The sequence below is a fragment of the Chiloscyllium plagiosum genome, chromosome 33 (genome assembly GCF_004010195.1).
Source record: "Chiloscyllium plagiosum isolate BGI_BamShark_2017 chromosome 33, ASM401019v2, whole genome shotgun sequence".
NCBI classification, from domain to species: Eukaryota; Metazoa; Chordata; class Chondrichthyes; order Orectolobiformes; family Hemiscylliidae; genus Chiloscyllium; species Chiloscyllium plagiosum.
This window is the reverse complement of record NC_057742.1, coordinates 23,261,504-23,279,643: the sequence shown is the minus strand read 5'-3', so window position 1 is coordinate 23,279,643 and position 18,140 is coordinate 23,261,504. Positions and strand designations below refer to the sequence as shown.

The 18,140-nt window shown below is 42.0% G+C and overlaps 1 protein-coding gene across 1 annotated transcript in view; it reads right to left on the bottom strand.

Moving 5' to 3' along the window:
• The window catches only part of LOC122539941 (SWI/SNF-related matrix-associated actin-dependent regulator of chromatin subfamily D member 2-like), a 44,866-nt gene extending 27,469 nt beyond the window's left edge, over positions 1–17,397 (bottom strand). Inside the window, exons 1-8 of the mRNA XM_043675139.1 lie at positions 16,741–17,397; positions 12,551–12,738; positions 10,280–10,322; positions 8,618–8,740; positions 7,423–7,542; positions 6,122–6,217; positions 4,413–4,514; positions 2,368–2,529 (exon numbers count right to left, since the gene is read on the bottom strand). Of these exons, the coding sequence (XP_043531074.1) occupies positions 2,368–2,529; positions 4,413–4,514; positions 6,122–6,217; positions 7,423–7,542; positions 8,618–8,740; positions 10,280–10,322; positions 12,551–12,738; positions 16,741–16,911 (1,005 nt within the window). The 5' untranslated portion in view covers positions 16,912–17,397. The remainder of the gene's footprint in view (positions 1–2,367; positions 2,530–4,412; positions 4,515–6,121; positions 6,218–7,422; positions 7,543–8,617; positions 8,741–10,279; positions 10,323–12,550; positions 12,739–16,740) is intronic.
• Between the last annotated feature and the right edge of the window lie 743 nt (positions 17,398–18,140).

Below are 18,140 nucleotides of genomic sequence, written 5' to 3'. Positions count from 1 at the left end.
TGACTGTCCAAAATAACCCAATGCAGCATAAAGCAACAACTCAATTAAATATCACAGTAAAAATGTTGCTAACTGGCATACACTGGAATTGGTGACACTGGTAAATCAAAAATGCTGGTTGGGCTATTGCAGTTTTTGGTGGTGGGAGAAAATCGAACAAAAATACATCCTGACATTTACTACTTGTAGTAGATCTCTCCACATGGGCTCTGTGGAGAGTAAAAGTACTTCAACCGTTCCTTTTACAATCAGTTCAGACTGACAATGTAGGTACTGAATACAGTAACAGTGTCACTTGTGTTGGGAGGTCTAGATGTGTTGGGGAGAGGGAGATATGGGACAATTCAGCTGCTGGTAGAATGGTGGTGGGTTTTTATTGTGGTTGGACTTAGACAAGAGCACCAACCTGGGAATAGACCGAACAGTCAGACTTTAATTTCTAAGAGTCGAAGTTCCTAAATTCAGCCTTATTGTGTGAGTGGTAGCACATGAAGTCTGTGCAGAGGGATTATGTTAACCTGATTCAAATGTGGCACTAAGAGAGGCCTGGATTATATTGCATGTATTGTGGTTTCAGTTGGTGTAAGACCTTCTGAGAACATTGTGAAAGAAGCAGTAAAGTGATAAAAGGAAATTCGGCTGCATTGATGAGAGCATTTTGGAGGTACTTTATTGTGGAATAATGCCTTTTTCTTCTTTGTCAGGAATGTCCAAGTACTCAGCTGGTGGAATTGTATGTGTACACAAGGGTGGGAGCTGACAGCAGAGACGTATGGAGCATTAAAATTCTTTATTCAGCACTTATCTTGAAATGCTAATCCTGAAAGGTCATGGTGTTCTGATTGAGAATTTATCCATCAAGTCTTTTTCAAAATCCTCAGGCTGACAAAAGAGAATAGGACTGACAGCCATGGCTTTGAATCATAGAATCCCTTCAGTGTGGAAAGAGGCTATTTGGCCCATTGAGTCCATTCTGACCCTCTGAAGAGCATCCCATCCAAGCCTAGTCTCCCACCCTAACCCCACATTTCCAATGGCTATGGAATTAACCTGCACATCCCTGGACACAGTGAGGCAACTTAGCATGGTCAATCCACATTGTTAAGAGTTCAGGGCTTCATACTAACCACTGTGCCTGTGCTGGCTCTTTGGAAAAGCCATAAACATTTACAGCACAAAGCAAGGCCAATCCGCTCATCGTGTCCACGTCTGTCAACAATGATACTAATTCCTTTTTCCGTAGCCCTGGAGTGTCTGGTAATGCAAGTGAAAATCTAAATATTGCTTAAATGCTGAGAGTTTCTCACGTAACCACCCTTGCAGGCAGTGAGTTCAGACACCCACCACCCACTGAGTTAAAAAAAATTCTTCTCAACTCTCTTCTTAGCCTTCTCCCACTTTAATCTCGTGCCTTGTTAGCACTGCCCAAAGTTCAATAGCACACACTGTTTCGGGTTGAATTCCATTTGCCATTGCTCTGCATATCTGAGCGATATTGTTCGCAGTTTACATCTACCCTCCTCTCTATTGAACATTCTACCAATTTTAGTGTCATCTACAATCTTTTTGATAATACCCCCTACATTTATGTCCAAATCATTAACATTCACCACAAATAGCAAGGGTCCCAGTACCAAGTCCCACAGAACCCCACTGAAAATCAGACTTTCAATCACAGTAACATCCTCGACCATCACCCTCTACTTCCTGCCTCAGCCAACATGCCACTTTGTCTTAGATTCCATAGATTCATACCTTCTTGACCAATCTTGACCATGAGGGACCTTATCTAAGGTCGTCCTAAAGTCCACAAACACTTATTAAATGCATTACCCTCATCAACACTTCATGGTTACCTCCTCAAAAAATCTAATCAAATTTGTCAAACACGGCCTTCTGTTAGCAATCTGTTCCATTGCCTTTTCTCTTCAGCCCTGGCTAGTATTTCCTTTGTGAGATCTTAATGTGTTTTTTTTTGTCCAAACTTGCAGCACATAGATTCTTGAGAAGAATTGGACTTTAGTGTAAAACACAGGAATGAAAACATTGTGTTATTCTAACAAAAACTTGGGAAATACCAAAGACTGGATCAATGCTTTGGAATATCCTGAGCCTTTTACTGGTTTTATTTTTGTACTTCCTTCATGTTTCATGTGGTTTTTTTGCCATGCACTGACTGCTCTCCAATATGCCTCTGAACTTAACTGTCATTTCTGAAGCTTGCAACAGCAACTTTCAATCTGCTTTTCCTCTTGGAGAAATTTCCCTTAAATCTCAGTGGCTCTTCCTTCAAAGTTTGAGGTGAGGAACTCACAGCATTAGTGATCCTCTGCACACATACACTGCAGGTAAAAGCTATCTTCTTACCTGTTTGAAGTAGCGATTGCAGTTGATGTATTCTTTTTCATGGCTATCTTGCAGCTTGTTCTTCTTTATGTACAGCCACAGTGCCTGCATGATATTTGCCCGTGTCTGAGTGTGGACACCCAGTAATCGTGCCAACCTGGCGTCCAGTTTGTACTGTGGGGGCTGAAATGGAAGGTGTTTTTATAAGCGATCCTAGGCTGCACGTTTTGTTCAGTTTCAGAGATTAGTCAGGAAATACCCATAAAATAATGTAACAGAGAATCACATGAAATGAAACTGCCACCCCTTTGACAAAGCCTTGACTGCAGACTCAGAACAAGGCAAGTCCCATTACCAGCAAACAAATACACGTTCTACTGTACAACAGCTGAGGTAGGCAGAAGTGAGGACTGCAGATGCTGGAAACCAGAGTTTAGATCAGAGTGGTGCTGGTAAAGAACAGCGGGTCAGGCAGCATCCGAGAAGCAGGAAAATTGATGTTTCGGACAAAAGCCCTTCATCAGGAATGAGGCAGGGAGCCTTTGGGATGGAGAGATAAATGGGAGGGGCGTGGGGTGGGGCTGGGGAGAAGGTAGCTAAAAGTGCACTAGGTGGATGAAGGTGATAGGTCGGAGAGGAGGGTGGAGTGGATAGGTGGGAAGGAAGATTGACAGGTAGACCGGTCATGAGGATGGTGCTGAGCTGGCAGATTGGAACTGGGGTAAGGTGGGGGGAGGGGAAATGAGGAAACTGGTGAAGTCCACATTGATGCCCTGGGGTTGAAGGGCTTTTGCCCGAAATGTCAATTTTCCTGCTCCTCGGATGCTGCCTGACCTGCTGTGCTTTTCCAGCACCACTCTAATCTAAACAGCTGAGGTAGGTCACCCTCAGAGTAACATGATCTAACCAGTTCTGTTCAGTGTATAGAAGGGGCTGGAATGTTATTTTCTTTATAAACAACATGATGAGGTTTCCTTCATAATCCTGCAGCTTTCTGGCCCAACAATACTTTCTCATCCTCCGGTTAAGTGACTAAGTTAGTGCTCTGTCTGTGTTTCCCAGCTTATAGTTCTCTTACCATTATGGTGTGACTCCTAAGCAATGGCTATTTTCTTTTTTTACTTGTTCAGGGGATGAGGATGTCACTGGCTAGGCAGCATTTATCGCCCATCTGACTAAGAGTCAACCACATTGTTGTGGGTTTGGACTCACAAGTAGGCCAACCAGGTAAGGATGGCAGTTTCCTTCCCTAAAGGACATTAGGGAACCAGATGGTTTTTTTTGGACAATCGACAATGGGTTCATGGTCATCATTACACTCTTAATTCCAATTTTTTTAAAGAACAGAATTCAAATTCTACCATCTGCTGTAGCAGGATTCGAACCGAGGTCCCCTGAACGTTATTTGGGTCTCTGGATTAACAGTCCAGCGATAATATTGCTAGGCCATCACCTCTCCCTGGTTTTGTAGCTATTTACAAATTAAGAAATCTTAAGATACTTCTAATCAAGACAATGAATGCAGGTAGTTACAAGTATTTGACTGACATTGCTTTTGTTTAATTTGGGTACAGCACTGTAGTGGTTCATTAGGGATTAGTAATTGAGAATATGTGAGCTCCAACTCTACCAGATAGAGGTTTTGAACTCACATTTAATAAACAAGAAATAAAAAGCAGACACAAATATGAAGGGACTATGAAGCTGTTGGACTGTTACGACAATCTAACTGACTTACTAATCTTATTAAGAGAAGGAAAACAGCCATCCTTGGCCAGTCTAGACGATATCTGACTCATATTTCTCTTAACAGCCTTTTAAAAATTTACTCTGTTGTAATAAACAGCTGCCATAAAGTTGTGGAAAGAACCTCACTGTGTGGACTATGGTAATATGAGAAAAATGCCCACAACCATCTTCTTAGATCACACTAGGAGAAGTAATAAATGACACCTTTCCAACAATGCCCACATCTTGAAAATACAACTGCAAAAATAGCCTCATACAAGATATTAGTAAGTACTGCCTAAAGTAGCTTAGGTTCCATTGAATTAAGGAATTCCTACCTGGTGGTCCAGCATCAATAGCAGGGTACACTTCACATTCACATCTCCTGGTCTCTTCACCTGAAAGCCATCAGTCTCCTGTGTTGTGGGCATTCGGTGCCACTGTAATCCAAGAGATACAAGTCAACTTATACAGCACATCTAAAGAATTTATAATTTTTTCTTTTGTAAGTATTTATACCTAAGTGGGCAGTGATCTCAAGCCTCTGCTAATGCTTCCTGTGCCACACAAGCCAGTAACATGTCTAATTTCCCTAAAGTCTGTCTAATTAGTTTGGTCAATGTCTGGGGGGGCAACTCACTCAAAACATAATGAACTGCATTTAATAATCCAGCAACAAGCACAATTTACATTGTATACTAAGAGAAAAATGTCCCAATGCACTTCGTAAAGGTCTAAGGAAAGAAATAGACACTTAAGCCAGGAAGGAGTGATTAGAATGGACAATTAGTTGGTTGGTTGGTCAAAGATATCGTTTTGAGTAAGGATCTCAAAGGAAGACAGAGGGAAATGGAAGAGCAAAATAATTCTGTGTAAATATCCCAGAGTGTGAAGCAAAATTAGTTAATGGCTCAGTTGTCAATGTTGGGACAAAGGGATTGGAAGGGTTAATCTTTGAATGAGGTGATTTCAAGCTCAGAGGAGAAAGTGAGGAGTGACACCAAGAAAGTGGTTAACAAGAGCATTATATCTGAGGCGCCAGAGGACTTGTGTACACAGAGCAACCTATTCCAACTGAATGCCTGAATAGCATTTCAGGTGTACTTTTACTCGGTGATAACATCTGGGCCAATAAAATGCACCAGGTCTCCTTTTGTGAAGGTTTTTGTTCACCCCACCAAGGAGTGGCACACATTGTAAACATCACCTTGAGATTTTTAATGGTGTCAGTTGATAATCTTTTCCTTTTCTCACTGTTTATATTCACCAAGGTCTGTGTCTACACATGACACTCAACGGTCTAAAACCTTCTGCTGAGCAAACATACGATAGCTGTACTGAAAACTGCAGGGTTGCTATTATAATCCTTTTTACTGTTTGGAACATAATATAGATCCACAAATATGAACAAAAGCAATATGCTCCACAGCCTGGGGCTGCCAGCTCTTTTGTGCAGTATTAATTTTGCTAAGAAACATTTGATTCCTCTGAGGAAAGAAAAAAAAAAGAGGGAGGCAGTCACAAAAACACACACACAGGGTTTCTCACCTCCCACAATAGGAACAGATGGGAGTCACTAGCACACACATAGTAGCAGCTGTCAAACACATTGGCACCTTATACAGAGCGATCAGATTAGCTTTATGCAGGGCAAAGCAAATGGGATGAAAGCCAACAAACAGGGAACTTTATGAAATGTGTCATGGTGACTGATATTTAATGTACACAGTGAATGGGTGAAGGAGTAGCAGTCACATTATGTATGTCTCCTGCTGTATAACTGGTTATCTAGCTGGCTAAGGATATCACATTTCCCATGTTTTGTGTTGGTTCTTGTGATATATTACCCTCCACGCTGCATGTTTCATCTTTAATATTAACGAGGTTTGCAGTGGCCTGGTTCTGCATAATTATCATACCTTTTTGGCAGTGGAAGTTTCCAGATTATCAATTTTAGTGCTTCCTGCGCAGCCTAGGAGTGAGGGGAAATCACACTGTGATCTTATCTTGTTATTTAACAGAATTGTTGCTAAGTGGTCAATCTTACCTCCACCAAGTGATTGTCCGGTCCATAGAGATCCTTGTCCAATTCGATAACCAGGCTCTTGAAAAAGGATGAGAATTTCCTTTTCACTTTTCCAGGCTGTGAAAGGAAAATCAATCCATTTAAGTTGCCTGGTTAAATGCACTTCGGCTTATAAATGGGCATATTGCCAAGGTAGGATGTTAACTTGCTATGAAAGCCAGTCAAACCTACTCACTAACTTGCTACTAAGGGAATTTGAGAGTGAGTCTTCCATTTTCTCTATCTCGCTTGGACTGTGCTCCATGCCAGCATGGCCAAGACAAGGAACTCACTGCAACAAATACCTTGATTGTAATTATGTGCTCTTACAGTTTTGTAGCATTGGTAAACTGTTTCCCTGTTCCACTATGTTGTTTCCATTTTCAGAGATGTTATACAAATCAAATTGAGGTCATTTATTACAATTATGTACAGGCATTTTATTTTCAGATGGCTTTACAAAATATACAAAGTATAGTTTATGAATCTATTCAAGTAAACATTACATGTTATTGCAAATAACATATACCTATTGCCGTTTGGTTTTGAGGTTCTGTTAATTGTCAATTACAATGTTTATAATTTAGACATAATCTCACAATTGGACTGAAGTCTTAAACCCTCTGCTGGACAGTCACTACTGTGATCTAGTATCAAGTGTTCACTAAACTCACCGTTAACTAGCTATTAGCCAGGTATTAGTTAAACCTTTCATAACAGGCATGTATGCCTACAATATTCAGTTAAAAGAGCTCTAATATACAAGGCCCCCCAGCAGCTTCACTGTGAAATCGCCAAACATTCTATACCAAAGATCCTCATAGCACTTTCCAAACCCATGACCACTTTTATCTAGAAAGACAAGGGCAGCCGATACATAGGAATGCTACCTCTTCCAAGTTCCCCTCCAAGCCACTCAGCATCCTGACTTGGAAATATATTGCTGTTCCTTCACTGTCGCTCTGTCAAACTCCTGGAATTCCCTCCCTAATGGCATTGTGGGTCAACTCACAGCAGGTGGACTGCAGCAATTCAAGAAAGCATCTCACCACCACCTTCTGAAGGGCAACCAGGGACTGGCGATAAATGCTGGCCAGCCAGCCACGCTCACATTCCACAGATGGAAAAAAAATTTAAGTTAAAAAAAAAATGTTAAAATGCCCATTCACAAGCAAACACTGTATTCTCAGACTTATGAAAAGGGAGCAATCTTTCTAATTCATACATATAAGACCCATCATATGGTACAGGAAACAGTTCCAAGACAGAATAATCCCACTCACATCGTCAAGTAGCTTTCCTTCCACCCGAAGCTCCCATGATGCAATAGTTTCTCCTTCATCACCCTCCGGCTTGGCTGGAGTGAAGGTGTTTGAGATGTAGATCCTCAGTTTACGCTTTTGCTGAAATTAAGAAAACACCAAGTGTTTCAGAACCTTTCCAACGGGGACTTCTACCAATGATAAAAAATTTTGGAAGCCTTGGTGTGGAAGGGGGCACTGTCAGAAAATATGTGATAGAGACAGAGAAACTGGAAAAATGAAAAAAGGAAGTGGATGGGAAGTTGTAAAGTTAAGGTTGTGAAAGAACCAACCAAGATCATCTGCTCCAATCCAGGGTCTCCTAGTCAGGATGATTTTGGCCAAATACTTGACCATGGCTGGTCCTAGGCTAATCTATGATTGAGGCGGCATGGTGGCTCAGTGGTTAGTACTGCTGCCTCACAGCGGCAGCAAACCAGGTTCGAATCCAGCCTTGGGCAAATGTCAGGGAGAATGTGCAAACTCCACACAATGTCTGCGTGGTTTCCTCTGGGTGCTCCAGTTTCCTCCCATAGTCCAAAAATGTGCAAGTTAGGTGAATTGGCCAAGCTAAATTGCCCACAGTGTTAGGTGCGTTAGTCAAAGGGAAATGGGTCTGGGTGGGCTACTCCTTGGAGGGTCGGTGTCGAATTTTTGGGCCGAATGGCCTGTTTCCACACTGTAGGGAACCTAACCTAATCAAAAATCTCCTTTTCCTCCAACTGAGCAGAAAACAGTAACATCCTGTCTTCAGCAGGTCTACATACCTGACCTTTTAAATGATGGTACTAAAGAGCTGACCCAACCCAAATGGAAAAGAAACTCACAACCTTGTGATTGGCAGCAAATCAGCTCTTCAACCTTAGGCACACGGTTGATGCACTGGTGGATACTGTTTCCTGGAAAACTCTTAATCTGGTCGAACACTGAACTGCCAGTGAATCAACTCATTTAAAAATCACTTCTGTGAATGTTTTGATTTCGTGGCCTTTGTCTTGTGACATCTTTTGTTAAACACGGTTGTATAATTGCAAGACACTGCTGATGCATGACAAAGAAACATGACCATGCATAATTGAGAACAGAGAATGAGAACATAGGAGCCTATCGATTAAAGCTTAATAGTTAATAATCCCAAAACAAATGCAATAGAATTGAGCCTTTTGACGTGCTGTACCATTAAGGGTTTCTTCATAGACTCTTGAATCTCCAGCCGTTTCCTCATGATTGTCTGATCCAGTTTGCGCTCAAAAGCTAAGAGGTCCATGTAAGCTTGGGATTCAGGGACAAGCTCTCGGATCTGTAAAGTAAAAGTTAACAACATATTGAAGCTGCTTTGGACTGAAACAAAAACAACCATACAGTAACAACTTTCTTTCTGTTGTTGCTTGTGAGGGGTTTCATTTACTGTTGCTTACTGTATTGTTTTCACTGAGCACACTAGAATATAATTGTAAAAGTGTGAATATTTTACACTATTTTCATTTGAAATTTCACAAACATGCGGGGATCCATTTCCAGACCTTCTTGTCTCAGTCTTAATATTTTGACATAGACAACAGAGGGAAATACTGATGCTTCTTAGTCCGTGGTTCCAATATATCATTCCTTGAAAATGCTAAAAGCCTTTTGATTTTTATATCGAGGCATGGAGCACAAGGCAATTGCTAGGGTGCAATTAGCTTACTATGTGCAAGTATGGAATGCCCCATTGTGGAACAGAAGACAGGGACTGGATTAATTCTTGGGCCAGACATCGGAGACTATTTCCATTGAAGCACCTTAAGGTGAAGAGATGTTTTAATCGAAGATTTTTTCCAAAAAACTATGAAGGGTTTTAATAGGCAAAAATAAGATAGACTATTTCCTGTCTTAGGAGTTGGTATAAAATCTTCCAATTTGTAGAGAGGAGCTGAGGTAAGACCAGTTTTAACTAAAAAGAAAATGATGAGACTCTTGTCCAAACAAGTAACCTTTATGACAGCTGACTTCATTATCACAATGGGGCATCTTTCCTATCGCTTTCTTATTTTAAGAAACTACAAAACCATTAAACAGGTTTTCCTGCTTTACGCTTGGCTGTAGTTTAATCCTAAAATTTGCAAACAGGTAGAAAAATGACCCCTCCCTGATACCACACAGTCACCATTGTAACAAGTATTTACCATTGTAGCTATTAAGTCACAAGGTGTGCGATCTATTAATGTGGGAGTTTGGTCAAGTCTTGGCACTGACACCACTTGACCACAAGACATCTTTCTGCAGGGCCATCCATGTAAGCACGAGGAACAGAAAAAAAATCTGCTCTAATAAGGAGAACCTGTATCCCTGCATTTGGCATGCAAGGTAATCTCAAACTCAGAACTGTTGTGGCATGGAAGGAAACCATTTGGCCCATCATATGCCTGTACTGGCTCTTCAAATGAGCATCATGACCTCGTGCCAATCTCATGCTTTGCCCCCATACCCTCGCACATTATTTTTATCCAAATAATCTTCCACTGCCCTCTTCAGTGCCCCAATTGAACATGCTTCCACCCCACTTCCAGGTAGTACAATCCACACTCTCAACAATTCCCAGAGTGAAAAAGGTTTTCCTCATTCTTTTTTAAATCCCTTTAAATCTATGCCCTTTCATACCTGTTTATTTTATAATCCAAAACGGAATGTCCTTTTCTACTCACGATTTGAAAACCCCCATCAGATCTCCCCTTAGATATTTCTCCAATGAGAACAGTCCCAACATCTTCATTCTTTCCCCATAACTGAGCTTTTTCATCCCTGATATTATTGTCGTAAATGTAAACCTGCAAACACATCTGCAGTATTCAACACTTACCCTTTGTGGTAGAATTTTGTCAGCCATTTTCCGTCTCTTGACACTGTGGACAGCAAAGAGACAGAGTTAGGTAACAATTAAGACTGATTGAGTAAATATATGGCTTTTAAAGATCAAGTGAACATAAGAATTTATATTTGCTATACTTGATTCTACTACATTTTAAATTTCCTTTAATTATTGTGTGCAGTAAAATCCTGCTGCCAGTGAAAGATACATTCCTGGTAAACCTCACAAACAGCGCAATCGAAAACACTGAAGACGTCATATGATTGCAGGGAGTTGGATAGGTTCCAACCATCCAACATTTTGATATCTACAAACATTACTTCAGTAAATAAATGCGTTACCAATGGAGTACAGTACAATAACATGTCCAAAATATAAATCTCAGGCATAGATTCAATGCTAACTGCTAGAATGCAAGGCAGAATGGATTTCTTCACTTTGCGCAGAAACATTGAAGGGACTTGCCTAAATGTCTCTGATGACCTGGCAGGTTATTAAAAGTGCATAGCAACCCAATTCTCGGCTATTGCACAAAAGCTGAAGTGTTCTGTCCTAGAAAGCCAGTTCTCATATGAAGTAGTCAGTTTTGGGATGAAATCTACTGATGTGTAGCATATCCTAAGACAACCACTGATACGTGAACACTGACACAGCAATGGGTATCATGGTGCAAAGAACGCTGTGCAAATAGGGAAGATGTGAATGGCAAGACCTTACTCAGCAGAAATGAGGAAGTCTTCTCAGAAACAAAGACTTTGTTCACTTTTGCAATCAGCTGTAAAGCAATGTATAGTCACCATAGTCTTACCATAGGGCTGCTCTCTCATTAAAGAGAGACAACTGGTGGGTTTAACCTGAGGGTCATCAGGCTTCAGGTGACAGAAGTGTCCTTCATGGTCATCTCGGCCGGTGCAGGAATTGAACCCATGCCATTGGCATCACTCTGCTTTGCAAACTAGCCATCCAACCAACTGAGCTAGCTGACCCATACAGTAAAGTTAATTTACTCTTGACCATATTGAAAACTGACCAGCACAGAAAAGGGTCATTGTAGAATGTCCATTCAAACCACAAAGTATTACCACGGCATTGGAGTAAATTTAGCAGTACGATACACAGTTCACTACTGAATAAGGATAAAGATAGTTCTGAAGAACAGTCAGTGAACTTGAAATGTTAACTCTTTTTTTCTCTCCACAGATGCTGCCGGGAGGCAATGCCAAACCACTGACCAACTCGGAAGCCCATGGTCACCAATCACCAATGGTACTTGGAGTGAGACATTAGAAAAAAGCATTAGGGGTTGGTTCACCACAGGCAGAAGTTCAAGCAGCAAGCCTTTCAGCTATTCCATGATAATCAGCATTATGCATGGAATATTCAGAGAACAGCAAGGTCCTGAGTTGGGTGGAGGAGAGCCAAGATTCTAGTTCATTGCTTTTAAAAAACCGATTCCAATTGCCCTGGTTTCTAGCAGCTGGTAACCACTTGATTTTTGACAATTTGTAAGATTTGCTAAACATGGCCACCAGGAAGACTCTTTTTCTCTCCAAATCCTTCCCAGTGGTACAGATTTAGAGAACAGGCAAGTATGTTTAGGGTTTTCATCATCACTAACATCCTACTGGGGCTGTGTGTTCCAGCACAGCTGCACTTCAGTTCCGTTTCAGGCATGAGACACAAGATACTGAGTTATCTGTCAAGAGTGAGGCAAATCATTTTTGAGGTGGTTTTGCAAAGGAAGCCAGCCTAAATTTAAATAAACAAAAGAAAATTAAATTAACTCACATTACTTCCAGATTTGGTGATTACATTCTTGCTTTTTTGACAATTTTCTGGTCTCTTTTCTTCCCTGCCCTCTCATAGAACTGACTCCCTGCTGGGCCAGTGTTATGTAGATAATCGTTTCTTTCCAAGGGTATTAAGCTGCACACTTATAACCTCTCACAGTCACTGGACGGCAGTCAGGAACAAAAAGCTTGGCAAATTTTCTCCGCCAAATCCAAAAGAAGCAAACCAACTGCCATACCCTATCACTGCCAATACTAAGATCAGACAAGTTGACATAGACGTGGCAATCATGCTACAACCTTCTTGGTTGTGTGTGACTCATGTGTGCACTGGATAAATGCAGACACACTGGGAAGCCCCAAGTTATAAATATTAAAGCATTCCATGAACTTGGCTGTTCTCTCTGACTGCTGTGAATAAATGCTTTGTTTTGTGTACGCAGGGACCCGGTGCACACTTGCAGTTTCTTACCCTCTCCCACGATTCTGCATTGACTGTGGAGGCTGCTGCTGTGGAAGCAGACGTTTCCGGAACGGGTCCATCATTGGCTGCGGGATACCTGGTCTCATAGCAGGGCTGCCCATGAAAGATGAGCCAGATGGCATGCCCATCTGCATTCCTGGCATTCCCATGCGAGCTCCTGGAGGCATCCCTCCTCGCTGGGGTGAGGGGAAAGAGGAAGGGAGAAACCAGGAAAATATATATTATATTATAGCAAGCAGGCAACATACTTTCTCTAATAGATATTTTATACTAGTCCCAGGCAGAAGTGAAAATGGAAAGATGGTGGTTCTTTTCACCTATGTCTTTATTGATTATGACAACTGAACAATGAACTAAAGCTTCATACCTTCGTGTGAGGTACTTTAGTTTGGTTCTATAAGTTTACAGTATTATCACAGCCCATCATTAAACTACCCCACCAATCTCTTGGCCAGTGTTATAAATGGGTGATATAGGTACAGAATCATACAACTACAGAATGATTGCAACACAGGTCACCATTCAGCCTGTTGTCTCTGTGCCAGCTCTCTGCAAAAATAATTCACCTGGTCTCCTGTCTTTGCTCCATAGCCCTGCTCTTCAGTCTACTAATTTTCTTTTGGAAATTCTGCACCTCCACTACACACTCAAGCAGTGCATTTCAGATCCTTACCACTCGCTGCATTGAAAGGTTTCCTTCTTGTCATCACTGCAAATCTTCCAGCTTTGTTGTAAGACCACACAAACTTAGTCCTTCCAATCTAAGTTTGAGCTCCAGCGCATTTTCATGCAGTAAACTTGGACTCTAGCAAGTTAGCCTGTCTGCGATCAATAACTATCAATTTGGAAAACCTATAACTCTCCCAAAGCTTATTCCTATTGCAATGTGAATCACAAGGACCTTGTATCATGGTAGGAATGTTGCTTAGAGAGCCAAACTCTCTTACATCTGGGAATAAAAACTCAATAGTTTAAAGCACAATAGTTTACAATCTGATATTCTCAATAGTTTTCTGGGACTTTGGACAGCTTCAGTCTATCTATTGTTAGCAAACAGGCTGCTTCCATTCTCTACAAGTGTAAATACCTTGCTAATTCTTCCTAGTCTTGAAAGACTTTGAACAAACAAACCATCTAGGCTTGATGTCAGGAAGATTTCAGAACAAGTCATATGAATCACCTTCATTTTACCTTAAAAATAAAACCCCAAAATACAATAATCATATAAACTTCATAATTGTTAACAAGCTTTGTTGAAACAATGCTTATTCCAAATAAAAAGTACTATAGGGACCTTAATCAGAACAAGCTGTCCCTGTCTTTTCATGTAGAACAAGTTGTCATGGTTCTGCTGAGGTATCTTCCCTGACCGTTATTTTCTCAGACACTGGTTTTCTTTCCTGCTCTCATCATGAAATAAGACTACTTCAATAACTTTGATCACTATTCCCTCACTGTCACATGATCCATCTCCAACTCTGTACTTCCCTCAATTATCTGTCTCAGTTTTGTGAATTGACTATCATCAATTAATATCCACTATCATACAACTGATTCTCTTAGTTAATTTCACTTTAATTCCTTTCATTTAGATTCCTAGGACTTTATTACATTCTCTCAGTTTTTCCAACACATTTGCATCTGTACTGAAGATGTCAGCTTCATTTTATAGTTTCTGGTATTGTCCTTTTACCAAAGTTCTTCAAAATGGTAGGATTCCTACCACTGTATTTGACAAGGCCCTCATTTCCATCTGTTCCACTAAGAACATTTTTCCTGTCACCCCTTCCCCTGCCTTCAAACACCAACAATATTCAAGAAGGTGGATGCTACCAAGAACAAAACAGCCTGGTTGACTGACACACCTTCACCATTCACTTCATCCACCACTGCTGCATGGTGGCAGCACTGTGCACAATCTACAAAATGGATGACACCTACACACCAGTGCTTCTTTGACAGCAAACTTGCAACCTCTACCATTTAGAAGGACAACAGCAGCAGATGCAATTGAACACCACCAGCTGCAGATTCCATTCCATACACAGTCCTGACTTGGAACTATATTGTCATTCCTTCAGGGTTACAGGTCCTGGAACTCCATTTCTAACAGCACTGTAGGTATCATTAACCCCATGGACTGTTGGGTGTTAAGAAGATTCTTCTCAAGGGCAATTGAGGACAGACGATAAATGTTGATAGTCAACAGTTTGTGAATGAATTTAAAAACTAACGATAGAGCTCCTTTTGTTTCTTAACTTCCATTTCACCATGTTCCACATACAAATCCTCCACTCCAGCAGCCTACTGACCCACTCTCACTAGTATCTTTACATATAGATGAGGAAGGACACCACTTCAACTGGAACCACACATCCATCCTAGGACAAGCCAAACTGAGACACACACGGGAATTCCTACAAGCATGGTATTCCAACCGGAACTCTATCAACAAACACATTGACTTGGATCCCATTTACCACTCATTGAGAAAAGGAACAGGAAATTATGTCACCTCAGGAAATGACATCACCAACCTATACTCCCCACCCATATAATTCAAATACTTTATATGCCCTGTCCTTGCAAGATAGATCCCCTACAATCCCTTGTCCTCATAATCAAAAGTCCCTACACGCTCTATCTCTATAATCCAAATCCCCCACGTTCCATTATCCCCATAATCAGGAGATCCTCTATGCCCACCCCGATCATCCAGATCTTCCATATAGCCTATATCTCTGGAATCATAGAGTCATAGATTCATACAGCATGGAAACAGATCTTTGGTCTATTCTGACCAAGTTTCCCAAATTAAATTTGCCCCAATTCAGAGAAGGTTCCCTAAGATGATCCCTGGACTGCTGTAATGTCTCATGGTATATTCCAGTACCAGACGGCATAGCCTCAGAACAAAGGAGCACCAATTTAGGACTGAGATGAGGAGGAATTTCGTCTCTCAAAGGAGAGAATGTCTTTGGAACTCCTTGCCTCAGAGAACAGTGGGGGCAGAGTCCACATGTACATTTAAGGCAGAGATTCTTGATCAGTCGGGGAAATCAAGGGTTACAGGGAAAATGCAGGAAAGTAGAGATAGGGAATTAAGTTTCAGCCATGATCCTATTGAATGGTGGAGCAGGAGGGGCCGAATGGCCTACTCCTGTTCCTTTTATTTTACAGTTTTATAAATCCAGCCACCCTGTCCCAGATATATCCCCTCACTCAGACAATTCAGTTCTACTACATATTTTGCCCCTGCAATCCAGATCCCTTACTTCGCCTGGTCTGTATAATCCAGATCCCCTACTCCCCCTTCTCTCAATAATGGAGGTTCCCCACATGCTCCTGGTCTGAATAATCCAGATCCCCTACTCCCCCCTTCTCTCAATAATGGAGATTCCCCACATGCTCCTGGTCTGTATACTCCAGATGCCCCTCCTCCCAGTGGCCCTATAATGCGAGGCATGTGATGGCGCTCATGTGCCTCTCCTCAGTTACAGTACTGACCACGTGTAAGACCATGGTCCGGGAGGGTAGGGGTTGTGTGTGTTTTTTTTTTGCTGAGCCCCCGGGGGGGGGGAAGCTTCTGCAGATTGAGTGGTGACCCACCCCAGTGTGTGGGCGCCCCGGGGCTCCTGGTGGAGAGGGAGCTGGAGCTGAGTCTCCGCGATCGCGGAACAAGCTTTCTGGATGCGACACTGAATGCGGAAGTAAAGCAAAACGGGAACAACAACACGTTAAAAAAAATAATTGAGCAGGGAGGATCGGGGAGGGAGCGTTTAGGCCGAGTTGCAGTTAAATTTCAACCATCAAAGGAAGAGAACTATGTGTCTGTCGAGGTCAGCTCTTTCCCAATGTGAGCAACACCAGAGAGAGATACACAACAGCAGCTAACTCTTTTATTCAATAAAAACAATCACCTTTAGAACTGTTTCATTTCTCTTGCACGTGTCTAAATCAAAATTTTAAAAACTACATTAATCCATGTTTCGCCGCTGCATAAAGTATTTAATGATAAGAGGTTAAGAAACAATTACAGAAAAAAAGGTGGGGACGGTGGAATCGATAAAGCGGTGAGTCTCAGTGCTTTCTGATCGATTGGTTCAGATGAATAAGGGCAGAAGTTGGAAAGTTTGGCATTGCTGGTGAGCAGTGGGGTTTGGAGGGTGATTACTCACGTTGTAAACGCCGCCGGGACCCATCGCCCTGAAACCTGGAGGCTGCTGCTGGAGGTTCATTGGCATTCGCACCGCTTGTCCTGGCATCGCATTCATTGGGTTCGCCCCCAAGGAAGGATTCAGAGGACTCCCTGGGTTCATGGGGTACCCTCCGCCTACTCTTGTCGCCATTTTTTTTCAAAGTGGATGCATAAACGGACACAAGCAAGAAATATAAAGCAAAACAAAAGACAATCTCACTCGGCGCTAACAACTCTCCCTCCAACAAAGATCCCACTGACTCAGCTGTCACTTGGTACAAGTCACTCACTCCTCCAATTGGTGGCCACAAGCGTCCGCGGCTCAGGGAGATGTCTCTGGTTTCACTCCACAAGTATTCCTACCGGCTACGTTAACGCTATTTTCTTTTAAAACAACAAAGCACACACATTGCATTTAACAACAGGCACAAAGGTGGCAATGTTTGGTGTCATCATTACCCATGAATCTGCTGGAGAACTATAAGCCCCCATTTCTGCTGGAATTACACATTTTCTAAAGTGTCTCAAAACCAACAAAATGTCTAAAGATAAAGATCAAGAGTGTTTTCCTCTGTGTCTCTCTCTCGCTACACTCTTGTTTGTTGAGAGCTGCGCCTCCCGCCCACTCTGTGGCTTTGGCAAATGGGTGGGGATTGCACTAGCAGGTTAGCAGGGAACTCAGACTGCGCGCCCTCTACCTACACTGAGCAGGAGCACTTCACCAGGCAAGTCTGAACAGTGTGCTTTCGGAAGGAAGCAGAAACTCTCAGCCTGCGCCAGGTAAACTGCAGTCAGCAGGACCTCTGTTAGACTGAGCCCTCTGTCTGGAAAATCCACCACACATTTCCTCAGTTGTTTCTAGCATCATGTTTACTTTTTCTTAGAAAAATATTTTTAATGATTCATGGGATTTGGGCTGGGTCAGCATTTATTGTCCATTCCTAATTGCCCTGGAGAGGATGCTGATGAGCAATGTACCATTTAAGTGGCCACGAATTCGCTCAAAGGGTCCATGTACACCAAATCGTAGTGACTACCAATGCCGCATGCCCATCTTGGAGTTTGGAAAATTATAGGTAACGTGGATGGTGGTGAGCTGGCTTCTCAAACTGCTGCAGTCTGTTTGGTGTAAGGATGTTTACAATGCTGTTAGTGCTGGAGTTTTGCCACTGAAGAAATAGTGAATATTTCCAAGTCAAGATAATGTGTGGTTAGAGGGGAACTAGCAAGTGGTGGTGTTCCCAGCGATCGGTCCTCCTTGTCCTTCTAGATGGTAATAGTCAAGTGTTCGGAAGGTTCTCTCTATAGAGTCTTGGTGAATTACTACAGTGCATCTTGTAGGTGGTACACACTGCTGCCACTGAGCATTGGGTTCGAAGG